We start from the raw sequence: 17,807 nt of genomic DNA on the forward strand, positions 1-17,807 counted from the left end.
ATTTTTTTTTTTTTTTTTTTTTTTTTAATTTTAACGCAAGTTAAGAAAAATATAATTAGAGGTATAGAATGTGAATAACTTGCTTACACAAAATACATTAATTCAAGATTTAGATTATCTAGTGATCATAAATGTGTTTAAAGGCGTGCTTCGGTTCAAGGTGTTAGGTAAAGCAAGACATGCTAACCAAGTTAGTTCATTATATTTCTAGCTCAGTTCATATGAATTCTCTTATTTACTACAATCTCATAAAAAAAATTACTGTCTACCAAATGCTATGAACAGAGACATGCTAGAAGACAGAAAGGTTCAAGTGAAGATAAGATTGACAGTCCATATGATATGAAGGATATTCTTATGCCACTGCAGGAGTTTATTGATGACCCCATTGTTCATGATATTGTTCATAATGGGGCTACATTCCAGGTAATTCTGAATTAATTTAGATATTGGCATGAATGCGATATCGACCGTTTCAACTGTTAGTTATACGAATGCGATTTTGTTGTCTTGGTGGATATAATACCCCGTTAACAGTGCATTTGCTGATGCACTTTTCATTCTTTTCGAAATGCAATTAACCACTGAAAAGTTTTCAGATAGCAGGATTGACAAACAACTCCTACCTAGATGAATCACACGAGATCCGGCACTGTGTACGGGAATATAAGAGCCTTGGTCAACACGTGCTTCGTGTAGCAAAGGTAACAAGAGATGGTTTGTTAAATTATAACAGTGGGTATATGGACAATTTTCTTTCTGATACTTGGCCTCCTTATGGTTCCAATTATGTTAGATGCTTGTTATTCTTGCAGATGAGGTTGGATGCTATGTTATATGTTGGTCTAACTGCGGAACATAAGGAATCTGCGACGATGTTTGCAAATGTGGTCGGTTCACAGGTGATTTCACAGCTAAGAGACGCCAACTTTAGCACGGGCACTTTAGCTGACAATCAATCAGGTTTATGTTTTGTTCTGTTGCTTTTCATGTAAATAGGATACTAATGATAATATATTCATGATATGAAATTACAGAAAAGTTCTCTTATTGGTCATAGACAAACTATAATTACAAAATGGAGGATTAAGTTTGCACCAACTAAGAGATAAAAAAAAGTAGAAGTAAGGAAGGTTTGGTAATCTTGTTCGTTATCTATAAAGACGTGACAACGTAAGCTCTGTTTTAGTCAAGTAGACCATAGGCAATCTCGGGTGAAATTCTGCCATAGTAGCTTCGTTTCATTTTTGGAAGGATGACCGTTGAAAAAAAATGGGAGAGCATGTCTCGAGCTCGGGTGAAATTCATATTTGTAACCTAGGCTTATGTCATTCCTTTTTCGGATCACGATGCTGAATATCTTTTTATTCAAGATTACTTTTGTTTTAAAAAAGAAATGGATATTTATCATCTTTCAGAATCTTATTTGGCCCTTTATAGTTAAGTTGTGGTTCTTGAATTGTACTTCGTTGCTTAAGATTCTGCTGGTTGCTAATTTATCATGATTGACAGTTCAAAGCTTACTCGTCTATTATATGTTTATGGATTAAGTTTGCAAGTGCACTATCTTTTGCCATCTATGGGAAGGTTACCATGTTCAAACCTTTAACTAAACAGACCACATTTGGGAGGTTTTGCCAATTGGAAAAGATTAGTGTAACAGCCCAAGCCCAACCCTAATGGGTACTGTCCGCTTTAGCCCGTTACGTATCGCCGTCAGCCTCACGGTTTTAAAACGTGTCTACTAAGGAGAAGTTTCCACACCCTTATAAGGAATGCTTCGTTCCCCTCTCCAACCGATGTGGTATCTCACAATCCGCCTTCCTTGGTGGCCCAACGTCCTCGCTGGCACACCGCCCGGTGTCTAGCTCTAATACCATTTGTAACAGCCCAAGCCCATCGCTAGCAAATATTGTCCGCTTTAGCCCGTTATGTATCGCCATCAACCTCACAGTTTTGAAACACGTCTACTAGGGAGAAGTTTCTACACCCTTATAAGGAATGCTTCATTCCCCTCTCTAAACGATGTGGTATCTCACAATCCACCCCCTTTGGAGGCCCAGCGTCCTTGCTGACACATCGCCCGATGTCTAGCTCTGATACCATTTGTAATAACCCAAGCCCACCGCTAGCAGATATTGTCATCTTTAGTCCGTTACGTATCGTCGTCAGTCTCACGATTTTAAAACGCGTCTACTAAGGAGAAGTTTCCCACGCTTATAAGAAATTCTTCGTTCCCCTCTCTAACCAATGTGGTATCTCACAATTAGAGATGTGGTATCTCACAATTACTTTGCTATGTATTCTCTTCAAAAGCCCATGCTATTATAATTGATAACAATTTCGAAAGGGAGTTTTCGTTCGGTTAGTATTTGTTCTTCGTTTTCTTTACTTCAATCTTCTATTAACGGTCGTCTGAACTTCTTTTGATGCTGTATAGCTATTTTTCAAGAGAAATGTTGCCCTGTGGTTTGACTAAGACCTCCCTTTGATTTACAGGTAATAGTAGCTCTTTGCATTTAGACTCTGAGCTTGAGAGCAATGTTGATCAGGCAAGCTCCTCTCATTTTGCAATCATATACATAATCCAGGATCTATCTTAATCAGTTTTCCTTTACAGAACAATAGTACCTTAGATGAAAAGGCTTTGCAAGATGAAGATGAAGCAAAGAGGAAAAATGTAAGTCACTTCAGAAAAATTGTATATCTGCCATCCATATCTGATCTAATGTATATTCCTTGATTTCAACATGCCAGATGACTGTCACAGAACTTATTGAAGTATATGAAGGGTGCATTTCGAGTCTACTAAAGACCCAATCTCGTCGTCGATTTGCTTCTTTAAAGCGGATTTCCCCTGCAAATTTCTCAAAAGAGGTATGTTTGGATACCCGATTCTATCGAGTTGTTGTCACCAAAAAGAAAAAGAACGAATACGAAACTATTACCGATCACATTTTTGTGTTTCTTTCTTAAAAAATGTTATTGCATAAGGTTTTTAGGAGAAAAAGAATTGTGTTCTTGCTGTTCTTCGGGCTTCGAATGAAACAAGAAATAAGAAACGGATAACAGGTCAACTCTTATATAGAGAGCATGGAACAGGAGTTGTTCCTTATTTTGCTGATTCTTTTGTTCCTCGATACTTTCTTGCAGGCACGGCGTCATGTTTCTGATGCAGTTCTGCAGGAGATTAGAACACTCAATTATCTGGATGTGGATCTTTTCAAGTACGCTCAAGAAATTTTTGCAATGAGACACGTACAACTAATGGGGAATCTTGATATGAAAGTGAGTCTTTTCAGTTCCTTCCTGGATTTGTGTAAGTTTTTCTTAATATCCGTTTAGATTTTTGTGTGATCCCACGTCGATTGGGGAGGAGAACGAAACATTCCTTATAAGGGTGTGGAAACCTCTCCCTAGCAGACGTGTTTTAAAAACCTTGAGGGGAAGCCCGAAAGGGAAAGCTCAAAGAGAACAATATCTGTTAGCGATAAGCTTGGGCCGTAACAAATGGTATCAGAGCCAAATGCTGGGCAATGTGCCAGCGAGGACGCTGGGCCCCGAAGGGGATGGATTATGAGATCCCACGTCGGTTGGGGAGGAGAACGAAACATTCTTTATAAGGGTGTGAGTTTCCTCTCCCTAGCAGACGCGTTTTAAAAACCTTGAAGGGAAGCCCGAAGGGGAAAACCCAAGGAGGACAATATTTGCTAACGGTTTGTGAATAAGTGATTGTTTGATAATGAACAAGGAATGTTCGTCTTTCTGCTAAACAGAATGTATTGAACTCATAATTCATTCGATACTTTTTATGAATGTTAACTAAGTATCGTAAATAAATTACTCCGAATTGTTCAATCATTTGATAACTAGAGTCATTGGGCTTGAGCTTGGGCCGTTACAATTTCTCTTCCAACTTGAAATGTTTTCTTCATACTCATCTTCAAATAGACAAGTCTAACAAACCCTGTTGCGATCCGATCACTCAAACCCGACCTCTACTCACCTACAGTTATACAGCTTTACATTCCATAAAACACAAACTCAGCATAGAACAAATGAGGTGCAAGTTATCTGATGGTTTCTTATGCAAATGCATTTTCAAACTTGCAGGATGGTTCAGAAAGCAAACTTGACCGAGCGCGAGCCTTCGAGCTATGGAGAATTCCTTTGTTAGTAATGCTTTTTATCTTACTCCTTGTTCTCTTCCTACTTGCTAATGCTCGGAGAAGAGTATCTAAAGTTAAGGTATGATTGACGATTGACGATTGACGATTTAATCTATCTTTGAAGCGGGAAAGCGAGCTTTTGAATCTCAGCATCTTCTTGTATTTTAATTGAACTAATAGTTTTGATCTTCAATCCTGTTGGATGAGTTATTTATGGTTTCGCTTGCTTACTTGATCATCGTGGCTTGAAAGGCTGAAACTTTGAAGGATTTGTGTTAGGATAGGCCTCCCATAAGAGGAAGCTATCTCTTTTGATCATGCTTCTATTGCAAGAACTTCAATTTTGTGTAATGATGGTGAAGAATTCCTTGCATTCGCTGTCTCGTTCGATTGACGTTGGGGTAGATTGTTGTGCTTCGTATGGTCATGAAATCAATTTAGCTAGCTATCTTGTTCGATGTATTATTGTGGTACTAAATGAATCGTTGATTCTCGCATAATTATGACTTTACCTTATATTTTATCCCGATGAGTGTATCAAGAGAGAAACTAAACATTATGATTTTACCCTATATTCAATGAATTCGAATATGACATATGGACTAGAAAAATGATAGAAATAGGTTATTTAAAAATACTTAGTAGGTGACATTAGTAGGTGACATTGTTGGAGTCGAGAGATGTAATTACATTACTTTTTTTTTTTTTTTAATATGATAGGATGCATAATACTTCTCTATGCTCGATTTACGCATGCTAGACGGTCTCATATAGGTACCTCTAAGCCTAATTATAAGTTAGGGCACACTCATGCTTCTGAAAAAGAAAGGAGCAGGTATAATATTGTGGTATATTCGTTTGTAGGTAACATATTAAAAAAGTAATTTATGCTCGTGAAACATTTAATATGCATGAGGTCCCACATTTAAAAAACATGGTTAAGCATAATGATGCACATAATACTTTCATAGTTATAATGACATGAATTCTTTATGAGATGTACTTACATATTAGTGGTATTTCATACATGCTCTTTATATATGGCACGTCATAGTATCTCACAGAGCATAAACGTAGTCATAACCGTATAGAAAATAAAATAAAAAATTTAAAAAATACATGCATCTCAAAAGAATTGGTTTGTCTCTGTAATAACATTTTTCACCTCTTAAATACCAATTTTCTAATGAACTTAAGAGAACAACTCATCTACTTTTCTTATATGAAAATGAGTAAATTTCATCTCGTGATATTACGTTCTCAACTCCCTATTTGAAGTCCCGAAAAGGTAGATATATTGAATAGACTACAAGAGCCATTTCCATCCATATAAATCAAAGACAGCTCTCACATGGAGGAGTTCATAACTCATGATTAAGATTGAATCGCCTAAGATCATCACGTATCACGTGAAATATTAATCTTTTTAATTAACAGATTTATAAAGAGAGATTAAAATGTTTCGTGGTTAGTTTATATAAACTCGTGTATAGAATACCCCCCACACGTCTCCACATGAATGATTTGAATTAAATCATTTGTAATAATTACAAAGTGAGTTGTATCAATAGTGTTACTAGTATAAAACAGTTATTACTTAAACATTATCCTCTTATTGCCTTAATAACATTAGATTTTTATACAATTGACAATATTAAATTATAAATAAAATAATAAAAAAATTATTATTAAAAATTAAATAATTAACCACGAGATTTTAGGGCTTAAATCCCAATAACTTAGACTAACTCGGGTTAGTTCATGCTCACCTACCTCATACAATATTGACAATGTACCGGGGCCTGACATTAGTCCCAATGTACCAAAGATATGCATTATTTCTATAAAGAGTTTCAAATGGTGTCATGTCAACGGTTTATTGGAAACTGTCATTATAAGTGAACTTGAGGCATAATATGAAGTTCCAATAGGTAGCATTTCTCGACAAAAAGTGTGCGAACATGTGACTCTCTTGATGATCACCCATATCACAACCCACAATGAATCTGATAGTTATATTTTTCCATTTATACTATGAAACGTTTAAATGTTGCAATAAGTACGTCGTTAGGTGTCTTTCTACCTTGACCATTTGGCCAAAGGCATTATTTACTTATGAATTGTGCAGGTGTCTTTGTACCTTGACCAATTGGCCAACAAGTCGGGTAAGAATTGTGCTATATCCTTTTTCATATTGCGCTTAAAAAAAAGTTATCTTAGAATTTGGTACATCTCATTATTACTTCGATATAGAAAAATGGTGAGATATAAACTTTTGTCAACATCTTATTCCTCAACTCATTCTATATGATACACTAAATGTGCTTGACAAAGAATTTGTTGTCCAAGAGTCGTCATAATCCAACAACTATTTGTCACATAGCTTTAACTACGTTCACTACATCCTCTTATATCCCAATTTTAACTCAATCAAAACAAAAAACAATTAATTAAAAAACTATTTGAATTTGTTTGGGATTGATTCTAGGATAAATTATAAATGGACTACTTTGGTCGATTAGAATATTTGAATTTGTTTGGGATTGATTCTTGGATAAATTGACTAAGATTAAGTTCCTTTGAATAACGAACTAAGATAAGAAAAATTCTGTCCCGTCAGAGAGCAAATGAGCAAATGAGCACCGTAAATAAACCTATTTTTGAAATGTCTATAAGGTAGTTGGATGAAATTGTATGTTGATGAAATTTCTTTTATGTGAATATTATTGATATGATTATACATAATGCATGTATGAGAGGCACCATGAAAGATAATGTATTATATAGTATCATTCATTATATAGTTTCACTAAAATGATACAAGTATGTATTATATAGTATCATTCATTATATAGTTTCACTAAAATGATACAAGTATGTATGTTAGCCTTGTAAAGTATGTATATCATGATTTTATGAAAATATTATAGGCATCATTCTACGATAGTATAATTTTATACGTGGGACCTCATATAAGTTGTATATAATCACTATAAGCATGGTTGTATGAACACATTTATACATAATTTTGAGTTCTATTTCTGACTGCAAGAGAGTATGCAAGCCCATATGTAAGTCTAACATTTATGGAGGAGTGGTATTGTGCCTAGTGAGTCTATATGATAGTGGATCCAGACCCTCTCGATAATAAAATTAGTTTTTAAGGTAATAGGCACAACTTAGGTCTCATTTAACATGAAACCAAAGTTATATGTGCTTGCATTTTTCGATACCAACAATTGGGTCCCTTATTGATCATTTCAAATTGCAAGCATCAAACCTTTTAAATGAAGAAGTTGACCATGGATACACTAAGAATATCATCAATAACTCATCCAGTTTTCAGCCGTCTATTTTCTAAGCAGGAAATCAGCTGCACCATGCCTATTCTCGTTGAATTGATGGTTAAAATAAGAATAACAACAAAGAACATGGGAAAGATTTGGAACGAACGGAAACACTGTTAATGATAAATAATGAATCGATCCTTCATTCAAAAAGATGATAATGTTGATACATGGACTGTATAACATCAGGCACACACATTACAAACAGCCCCTAATATCAGCAAGCTCTTTGATATTCCAAAAATAAGGGGAATCAGGCAACCAATCACTAAAATGATGGCATGTTTTGCTCAAGTAAATGATCTAAAAGGAAAGCATATTTCTTCTTCAGGCAATCAATGTGAGTTCATTTTTTTTTTTTTTTTTATTTCAGCCGGATCATGAAAACTCAGGTTGGTTCTCCATGCATAAACAAGGATAAGGTAATCATGAAAACTCTTGAGATTTCTTGCTAAAAAATGATTACAGCGCACCTTTGTTACGGATACACCTCTGACCCCACCGAATAGAAAGCTTGCTGGCTAGTGCTTCTTAAGCGCGTTCATTTTGTCCCTAAGATAGTAAAGCTTAGCCCTCCGCACTTTCTTCTTGTCCAAAACCATAATTTCTTTTATGTTTGGTGAGTATCTGTCATGCATCACCCACTTGTTTAGTCATAAGCAAAGTGCTATCAGAAATAGACATACACAAGAAGAATAAACACATGTATGTTCATATTAATACACCAACTTCAACACGTGTGATCGCAGCGTTCATCATGTTCTAATACATTTGTATCAGATTTTTAAATCAGCATTTACTTACAGAGGGAAGAGGGATTCAATCCCAACACCAGCAACTAGCCTTCTTAATCTAAAAGTTGTGTTAAGACCTGCATTTCGTCTTGCTATTACAATGCCTTTCAATGTTGAGATTTTTAAATCAGCATTTACTTACAGAGGGAAGAGGGATTCAATCCCAACACCAGCAACTAGCCTTCTTAATCTAAAAGTTGTGTTAAGACCTGCATTTCGTCTTGCTATTACAATGCCTTTCAATGTTGAGATTTTTAAATCAGCATTTACTTACAGAGGGAAGAGGGATTCAATCCCAACACCAGCAACTAGCCTTCTTAATCTAAAAGTTGTGTTAAGACCTGCATTTCGTCTTGCTATTACAATGCCTTTCAATGTTGAGATTTTTAAATCAGCATTTACTTACAGAGGGAAGAGGGATTCAATCCCAACACCAGCAACTAGCCTTCTTAATCTAAAAGTTGTGTTAAGACCTGCATTTCGTCTTGCTATTACAATGCCTTTCAATGTTGAGATTTTTAAATCAGCATTTACTTACAGAGGGAAGAGGGATTCAATCCCAACACCAGCAACTAGCCTTCTTAATCTAAAAGTTGTGTTAAGACCTGCATTTCGTCTTGCTATTACAATGCCTTTCAATGTTGAGATTTTTAAATCAGCATTTACTTACAGAGGGAAGAGGGATTCAATCCCAACACCAGCAACTAGCCTTCTTAATCTAAAAGTTGTGTTAAGACCTGCATTTCGTCTTGCTATTACAATGCCTTTCAACTAGCCTTCTTAATCTAAAAGTTGTGTTAAGACCTGCATTTCGTCTTGCTATTACAATGCCTTTCAATGTTGAGACTTAATCTAAAAGTTGTGTTAAGACCTGCATTTCGTCTTGCTATTACAATGCCTTTCAATGTTGAGACACGTCGCTTGTTCTCAGGTACTTCCTGTTCACACAAGACAGCAAAAGCCAGAAAATTGTTCAGTAACCTCATCTACAACTGCTGATATAGTATTTGACTGAAATGAACTCTACCACTTTGAGCTGCACAATATAGCCTGGCTTTATATCTGGAATTTCTCTCTGTGCTTTTTTTACCTCCCCAATAGCTTCCTTATCTAAAATCTGTGGGGAAAAGAAAACAATATATCGAAATCAAACAGACTGGACAATAAAATGAAATTACTTCTTTTCCAAAAGTACTCAGAAATGCGAATACCTGCATTATGTGTTTTGAGGTTTTATCAAGCCGCTTAAATTTGATGCGAGGAGTTATATCAGAATCAACTGCGGGAGATCCTTGTGGAGCCGATTCCGTTGAACTTGTCGTAGCAATACCCCTCCTAGAAAAAGGAGCTGCAATCTCTGCCAACTGATATGAATGTGGCCTAAAACTTTGGAATGCTGAACAAGATGAAGATATATGATTGCTCGAAGGCACACATTCCATTTGAGAGCCCATACTTCTCTGCTACATAGTTGATAAATTGTTACAAAGTGATATATTCCAAAACAAACTCTTGAATAAAAAGATATTGCTTCCAATGAGTACCCACAAACCAACAGAACAAGGAAATTAATGAAAGGCTCTTCAATTGGCAAGGATCATAGAAGCAAAGAGCTATAACCACTTTTTTCTTTTTTCCCTTGAAAAGGGACATCAGCTCGACTTGAGCTAATTATTTTTCGGACTAATTTGTTGTGAAGGAAAATAGGATACATAATAACTACGTGTTCGAGACAACAGTGAAGTTCATAGTTCTGTTGATTAAGCCATAACTGAACTCAGAAGCCATTTCCAGCAAATGTACTCATCTCTACGTCACTTTATATCAATAAGACATTTAGCACCAATCCCGTCTGGTCGGTATTAGAGACACACATACATAATGTACACAATTGATAAGTTACTATACATATTACCCGCTCCCCTACCGTCAATCAGGTGTCGGCCAAGACCGATATCATGAGATTTACTTGTGCCTCATTGCTTATGAACTCAAACAAGAAGCATAAATGAATTCGTAAAAGCTTGGAATTCGAACTAGACTAAATGTCGCAAATTATTTATGTATAAAACCAACGTAGATTTACTGAATAGCTATAGAACCTTTGAAAACAACAAGAACATATCATACTACATAATGCACAAAATATTTAAACAAACAGAAATACATACAAAGGCTTCCGGATTTTGATTGCCCACTCAAAGACGCATACGGGTTCCCAAAACTACATTCCATCGACCTTGGCGCCGAGCAGCTACAGCCAGCATCCCCATTTAGAGGATAACCTCTAATCAATTTGAAATGAGCATCGGGACTTTGCCTTCGTACCAATTGATTAATTCTGCGAAAACCTTGCATCTTCGCATTTGATTTCCAGTTGCATAACCCACAGAAAGTCCATGAGCGATGAGTAATCGAAAAAAGCCTTCATATAAATGTTACAAAACTAGCAGGTGAGCAGGACCATGGAAATGAAGCAGCCTATAAATATTGTAGCTTAAATGCATATTGCGGTGATCACGATCGCTTGAAATGTCGGAGCTTATTCTAGATCACCAGTAAACACGAAACTCGAATCAGAATGTCCCAATTTGCCCCAAGGAATTCATACAACTCCATTGTTTTATTAGATAAGTTCTAATTTGTGATTTTCAAGTGAGAAGAAAGACCGTGGAGATTGGAAGAATACCAGTAACAACAAGAGAAAATCAGCGCAAACTCGCTAGAAGAGAGAGGGTGCGGCGGCACGAGCTGAAGAAAGAGGACGACGGTGGCAGCAGTGAACGGTGGAGGACGCCGCCGGCTACACTGAGCTGCCGAAACGGAGGAGATGATGGATTTGAGGCAGACGAAAAGAGTTATATAATTTTACAAATTCATTAGGGCTTTTCCGCTTAGAGAGTCATGAATTCTTGATATCTCGGGTTAGAAATGTCTCGTCACAGCCAAGTAAGTATTAGCCGTTTGATCAACGTTATATAATGATTTGATTGAATTGAGAATTATGTCTTGGGTTGGTTGATAAGTCATAGATAGATTGACTTGACTTTGATTCCAGTTGTGTTTGACCAATGCTAGATAATGGCACCGAAATTAGAAACCGTGCAAAGTAAGGTCAAGGTAGTACCTTCGAGGTTCCAAAAAGGGAGGCTCTACAAGAGTGGGAGCCAAAACGAGCAGCACCCATAATCGGGAACGTTGCCTCGCTCGTTATGGAAGCCTTGCAAACCCTAGATATCAAGTACCTAAAAAGCTTCAAAAAGTATGACCCACTAACCTTTGATGGCAGCCACGGGACCCTACAGTTGTAGAGTCATGGTTGAAACCAACGGAGATCCGTGTGAATAAGCTCTCATAAATATAATGGTGACAAGATCATGAATCATTAGAGAAATAGGCAGTCCTCATCGACCTTTTATCTTATAAATGCATCCTTTCATAAATATGAGTTTATTGCATGTATTAGCCCTTGAATTACTACAGCTATCAAACAAGTTACAACTAATTTAACGAGCTTTTCACAGTTCACAGTTTGAAATAGTTCGTATGGAGGTTGCATGCACTAGGGCTTGCGAGGGGTATGCACGGGCTTTCAAGTTCATCGTGCACCTAACGAGGGATGCCGACAAAAAGGGACTAACAAGACTCAATGCCATAATGCATGAGGTAATCTATGCTAGATCCCATAGACTACGACCACTTAAAATTCTTATGGACACATCACTGAGGAGGAGCTATCGTCAACAATTCGATGCCCAAGCATCAAGCCTATATGGCCATGTGCCATATGCTAAAACAAGACTAGGCAACGACCGACTATCCACACTCCTGCTTCGACACCTGCATGCTCCTGGCATCAGTCAATAGGCTCCCCATTCGACCTGTCTTGAAATAGAGACCAAGGAGTTTGACACGTGTATGAGTGAATGGGTGGGTAAACTCGTGAGGTGCAAGAGAATGGACGGATGGGATCTTTTCATAGGTTGCACCACCGACGACCTTGATCTTTTGGGAACGGTTTCAAAGTTTAAATGGTAGGGGAGTGTAGAATAAAGAGAGAGGAAAACTTTTTTTTTTTTTTTTTTTAATAAAATTAGAAACTTTTTTGCAGTCAATTCCCAAACTAATCCCTTATTGATCGGCCATCGCCGCTCCGAACGTTCTTCTTCGTCGTCGCAAAATTTCAAGGATAGGATTTCAATTCTTCTCTCCCGCCAGATTCCCAGTAGAACATCATAGATTTGATTTCCGCATATGGCTCCTTGAGATCCTCTTCAGTATCGGAGAATCAGAGGTTCAGAGAGTGACGCATCCACGATTCCGGCCGTGGCGGAGGAGAAGACGACGATGCGATTGGGGAAGGGACGATGAGCTGAGACATCGCATCGTGGAGAAATGAATGTGAGCCATGCGACGGTTCACCCGGCCGAAGATCCCCCTACTACCGACGGCGCGAATGCGCCCATGGTCAGGATGAAGGACATGGAAGGAATGCCCGGCACCCGCGGAGGACTCGCTTTGCGATTCTTTCAGTTTCTCTTTGCGGCGGCGGCGCTGGTTGTCATGGCTACTACCAGTGATTTCCCTTCTGTTACTGCCTTCTGGTAAATCTCATTTTTCCTCGATTGAACCTCTCTCTCTGAACTTGCGTTTCGTACAACTTTGTTGTGTATATTGTTACTCTATTTTTCTTCTATTTCTTTGGAAGGATAAGGCGATTTGTTATCTTAGTAGCTTTTGGATTTAGGATTCGTCGGGTTGGATCTAATTTTGCAAGAAATGGATTTAATTTTGCAGTGAAATAGATTCATTTACTTCGTTTTAATTAGGTTTGCTACTTGCCCACGCAATTATGATCGAACTTTCAGATAAGTTAAGCCCGAATTTTGGAGCTAATGAACAAGAATTCTGTAAAATGTATCGATTGGTTGTTGATGGTTCAATACACTGAAGAGGCAAGAACTTGGTCAGATTGTTGTTATGCTTTGTTGCCTGATAATAGTCATTTCTTATATGGTTGATCCCAGATTCATTGGCATTAGTATCTTTTTATCCTTGGAATTAAGTTTAAGGTTTATCTTTTTATCATTTACTTCATCTTCAAGTTCTTAGCTCGTGTATATGAATCTTATGCTTATTGAAGCTATGAAAAGTTAAATTTGCAGCTTGATTTTCTACACTTGGTCTTTATGTGCGTGCTGTTCCTTAAACAATCAAATCTTCTGCCTTTTCAGCTATCTTGTTGCAGCAGCTGGTTTGCAGAGTTTGTGGAGCCTCTTTTTGGCCTTCATTGATATATATGCTCTATTAGTGAAGAGATCCTTACAGAATTGCAGGATAGTCAGCTTATTCACTATTGGTGATGGTGTATGTTTATAGCAAAATTTTGATTTCGGCATCCGTAGATTCACTTTTATGTTCTTCAATATTCTGGAAGCTGATTGCTTTGCTGCATTACTAGTTAGCTCAACACCAATTTTCTTGGACTGGATTAATGAAATTAATGTGTTTTAGCATGTTAACCTTAAAGCCTGGTGGTATTCTCTTAGGTGAATTGGACTTTCGATTGTTGTTTCTTACATCAAGTTATGTACTGATATCACTCTCTGTTGCTGTTGCATATAAAACTATCATGATTGCAATCATTCTCATACCATAATAATTGAATACTTCGAGATCCCTTTAGAACTCGCACAATTTCTGCTGTCATTTTCTTTCGATCAATTATCAACTATGCACCTTTCCTGACTTGTCTGGAATTTCACTAGCCTAGCAGCTGACACCTGAACTTTTTTCCCTTCAGATCACATCTACCCTCACATTCGCTGCAGCTTGTGCTTCGGCAGGCATCACTGTTCTTATAGACAACGATATTGGTAGCTGCAGCGAGAACCACTGTGTACAGTTTGAAACTGCAACGGCCATGGCGTTTATTAGCTGGTTTACTGCGTTGCCTTCGTTCTTCATGAACTTCTGGTCTCTTGCATCCCGATGAATTTGGCTTGGCTCTTATTAGCTACTTTACTGCGTTGTCTTCATTCTTCATGAACTTCTGGTCTCTGCATCCCTATGAATTTGGCTATCAAACTTGAAAGATATTGTTACTGTTTCTTGCTGTTTTATGATGTGATGTTTTGTAGATGTCCTGAAATTGAATCTTGTAATGCCAATGTTCAGAATTTGTAGTTAAGGTGATAAATATGGGTGCTTTGATTTGGACGTTGGTTCATCACTTGATCATTCATTATTGCACTATCTGATGGCAATGGATCACATATAAACACAAAATATTGTAAATTTACTTTGGATTTTGGTTTCAGCAATGCATCAACATTTTCCATTCTTATCATTCAACAAAAGAATTTGATATCAGAATATTTCCCCTGCCAGATACATCCTTATAATTCAAACCCCAGGCAGATATATAGATAAGATGTTACATAATTGAAGAACCCCTTCCTATTTTCTAGGACTGTTGCATAATTTTCAACAAGTGTACAGGGAAAAGAATCACAAGAATGACCAGTTGACGAAGGAGAAGGCAAGACAGTGTACAGTAGACTCATCCTCGGTAAGAACTTTCCATGCAACGGTTTGTTCAAAGGATGCATGTCGCCCCATTGTCGACATGCAAATTCCAGCAGGAATGTAAGCAAAGCCCTACCGAAAACAAGTAAGTATTCAGTTCAGTTAGCATCATTACATTGTTAATCAATCTTGAAATAGTAAGTCATCATAAGTTTTCTTTATGCAGCATAAACACAACCAGCCATGCCAAGTCGAGCATGACAATGAACTGAAGGGAAGAATATAGTACGAAACCTGGTTGCATTAAGCTGGAAAAATCAGTAGAGAAGAACTTGCGGGCAGAATCGCCAAGAATTTGATCCAAAGTGATGTCTTGTAAGGCAACCAAGGTTATCTCCAACATGTCAAGGGCTGCTTGGTTAGCAAACATGAACACTGGGGGTAGTGACTGCAAACCAACAAAATAAATTACATTGCTTAGAGGACAGCCACACAACACAGATATTCATTTGGTTCTCACTTGCAGAGTTTGTTTATTCACCTCAAGAGAACAGCACAGAATTGCATCCCGATGCTTCCATAGGCGTTTCAACACTGATTCACCATCCACACTCTCTGAAGGCACCAGTTCAGTTCCAGTATGGCATCCGTGAGAGAGAGGTATGGAGTCAAGTTTATATTTTTATGGCTTATTATCTTAAATTGGAAGGGTAATTTTCTTTGATTGGTGGTTTCCTAAACGGTAGAATGATTTTTACCTTCAATGGGTAGTTTTCTGAGTTGGTAACTGTGGTTTTCTTCAATGGGTAGTTTTCTAATTTACACATTGTTTCTTCGTTCATTTAGGCTCTTGTATCCTCGTTTTAGATCTTGATTTATGCATAAAAAACCATTTCAGTCTGTCCTAATACCCTTTTAATAGATTGTTCTTAAGGAAAAACATGATTACATGTCTACATAGATGAGTGATTGGGCTCACAAATATGATGGGCATATTGGGTAAGTTTTAAAACATATTAAATTTTTTGTTCATATGGAAAAAAATATTAACATGCTTCTTTTTGTTCATATGCAGAATTGGGAACCAAAATAAGATTCTTAACAACATAAAACGTGAAATAAAGGAGATTAAGAAAAGAGAAAAAAACCTGTGCTATGGCAGATCCAGCGAGCTTGTGTGAGAGCTTCTGGACAAGCAGCAGATAATCGCTTTGGCTCCGACGACGAGCTTAATACAGAGGGCTTACCTTTCCTTTAACCAAAGGTTAAATTTCTTTACCATTCTATTTAATTTAGGTTTCATGTTTAGAATCATTCAAGCTTGACATAATCGATCTTGCTTGTGGAGTGATTCTAATCTCAATTAAGTGTTCTTGCCTTGAGATATTTGATTAACATTGTAATCCATTTGAATCTTACTTTCCCTTTAGAGTGATTCCTTATCACTAGGGCCAAGTGTTCTTACCTTTTCTTTAATCAAATGCTAAATTTGTTTACAATTTTGTGTAGTTTAAGTTGCATGTTCAGAATTATTTAAGCTTGACATGATCGATATTGCTTGTAGAGTGATTCTAACTTCAATCAAATGTTCTTGACTTGAGATATTTGATCAACAAGGTAATTCGAATCTTACTTTTCCTTGAAATGATTATTTATCATCAGGGCTAAGTGTTTTTACCTTTCCTTTAGCCAAAAGGCGAGCTTTTTTGCAATTTTATGTAGTTTAGGTTGGATGTTCAAAATCATTCAAGCTTCACATGATCAATCTAGTTTGTGGAGTGATTCAAATCTTAAACCGTTGTTCTTGCCCTAAGATAAGATATTTGATCAACTAGGTAATTCGGATCTTCTTTATCATTAGGGATAAGTGTTGTTACCTTTCCAACAAGTATTCTTGCCTTGAGATTAATCTGAATTTTACTCCCGTGTAGTGATTCCTTATCATTTTTGCTAACATAATAACCTCTATTCGCAATGCTGACATGAATAGAAAAGAAATGGTTCGAATACCATCTACTGGGGCAGGTTACAGAGTTCCAGGATAGGATCATTAATCACATGCATTCTCTGATTCTTCTTCTTTCTATAAAGGTTAATAAAATAGCTAATAGCTTGACCTCCTTCAATCAGGCAGGAAACGGGCAAGGGAAGGAGTTCGGTTCAGTACTCTCTTCTTTCCTCGACTCTAAAGAAAGGTGATTGAGCTGAAATTTCACCTCGGCCATCAATAGGTTTAGCCAGGGCGTTTATAACACGACCTAAATAAGCCTCGCTTACTGGTATCTGAGCAATTCTTCCCGTTGCTTTTACAGAACTTCCCTCCTGTATCAGGGTCAGAGAAGCCGGCCGAGGAAAAGGTTTAAGGAATCGGATGACGAAGAGGAAAGGTGCTCAGCTGCTCTCCGAGGATCGGAGTTTACTGTTCAAGCTCTTCAATCCGGTCAGGTAATAGAGTCAAGTCAAGGGTTCCGGAGCTCTTACTGTTAAGAAGGAGAATTGTAGAGGTGAGGGATTGAATATGCTCGACTGTAAAGCAGCTAATGTTGAGTCTTTCCTGTCCCTGAATTTCTTCAATGTAAAGGGGTGAAAGAGCTCGACCGAGAGGGAGAGGGGCGAAGCCCTGAGACCCGGAGGGCGAAGAGGTTCAAGAGCTCGACCGAGAGGGAGAGGGGTGAAAGAGCGAGACCGAGTTCAAGAGTGAAAGAAGGAAGAATGAGGATTGACTTCCAGTTCACTCTCATTGATTCTTCGAGAGGATTGACTTAGTAATTACCTTGACTCTCTTTTCCGGTCTCGGGGTTTCCCCCCTCTACAACAAGGGTTGAACTATTCTATCACTCTGTCTTCGTCTTCTCTCCTGCACCGTCACCTCTATTCCCTTGCCTGATTTATTGAGGTCAAAGTAGCTCTTTCCTTCACCGTACGGTTTCACAGCTTCGCTCCTTCATCTATTTCCCTTCTTCATTCAA

The 17,807-nt window shown here is 37.6% G+C and overlaps 2 protein-coding genes and 1 pseudogene across 4 annotated transcripts in view; 2 read left to right on the top strand and 1 right to left on the bottom strand.

Moving 5' to 3' along the window:
• LOC111464808 (protein-tyrosine sulfotransferase-like) overlaps positions 1–4,520 on the top strand; it is a 7,525-nt gene extending 3,005 nt beyond the window's left edge. For 2 of the 3 annotated variants that reach the window (XM_023109052.1, XM_023109053.1), the window contains exons 6-13: positions 286–426; positions 600–704; positions 816–963; positions 2,500–2,552; positions 2,621–2,680; positions 2,758–2,877; positions 3,154–3,288; positions 4,114–4,520. In XM_023109052.1, coding sequence (XP_022964820.1) covers positions 286–426; positions 600–704; positions 816–963; positions 2,500–2,552; positions 2,621–2,680; positions 2,758–2,877; positions 3,154–3,288; positions 4,114–4,254 — 903 coding nt within the window. In that variant the 3' untranslated portion in view covers positions 4,255–4,520. Of the gene's footprint in view, positions 1–285; positions 427–599; positions 705–815; positions 964–2,499; positions 2,553–2,620; positions 2,681–2,757; positions 2,878–3,153; positions 3,320–4,113 lie in introns of all 3 variants that reach the window. The other variant, XM_023109054.1, reaches the window with a different exon arrangement.
• A 3,110-nt stretch (positions 4,521–7,630) lies between these two features.
• Positions 7,631–11,199, bottom strand: LOC111464661 (annotated as a pseudogene).
• Positions 11,200–12,372: 1,173 nt separating this feature from the next.
• On the top strand, positions 12,373–14,648 carry LOC111464894 (CASP-like protein 5A2). Its single transcript, XM_023109175.1, has 3 exons — positions 12,373–12,914; positions 13,545–13,677; positions 14,114–14,648. The coding sequence occupies exons 1-3, from the start codon at positions 12,706–12,708 to the stop codon at positions 14,303–14,305; spliced, it is 534 nt and encodes a 177-aa protein (XP_022964943.1). The 5' UTR covers positions 12,373–12,705; the 3' UTR covers positions 14,306–14,648.
• The last annotated feature ends 3,159 nt before the right edge of the window (positions 14,649–17,807 follow it).

Source organism: Cucurbita moschata, unplaced genomic scaffold (assembly GCF_002738365.1).
Source record: "Cucurbita moschata cultivar Rifu unplaced genomic scaffold, Cmos_1.0 Cmo_Scf00031, whole genome shotgun sequence".
Classification (NCBI taxonomy): Eukaryota; Viridiplantae; Streptophyta; class Magnoliopsida; order Cucurbitales; family Cucurbitaceae; genus Cucurbita; species Cucurbita moschata.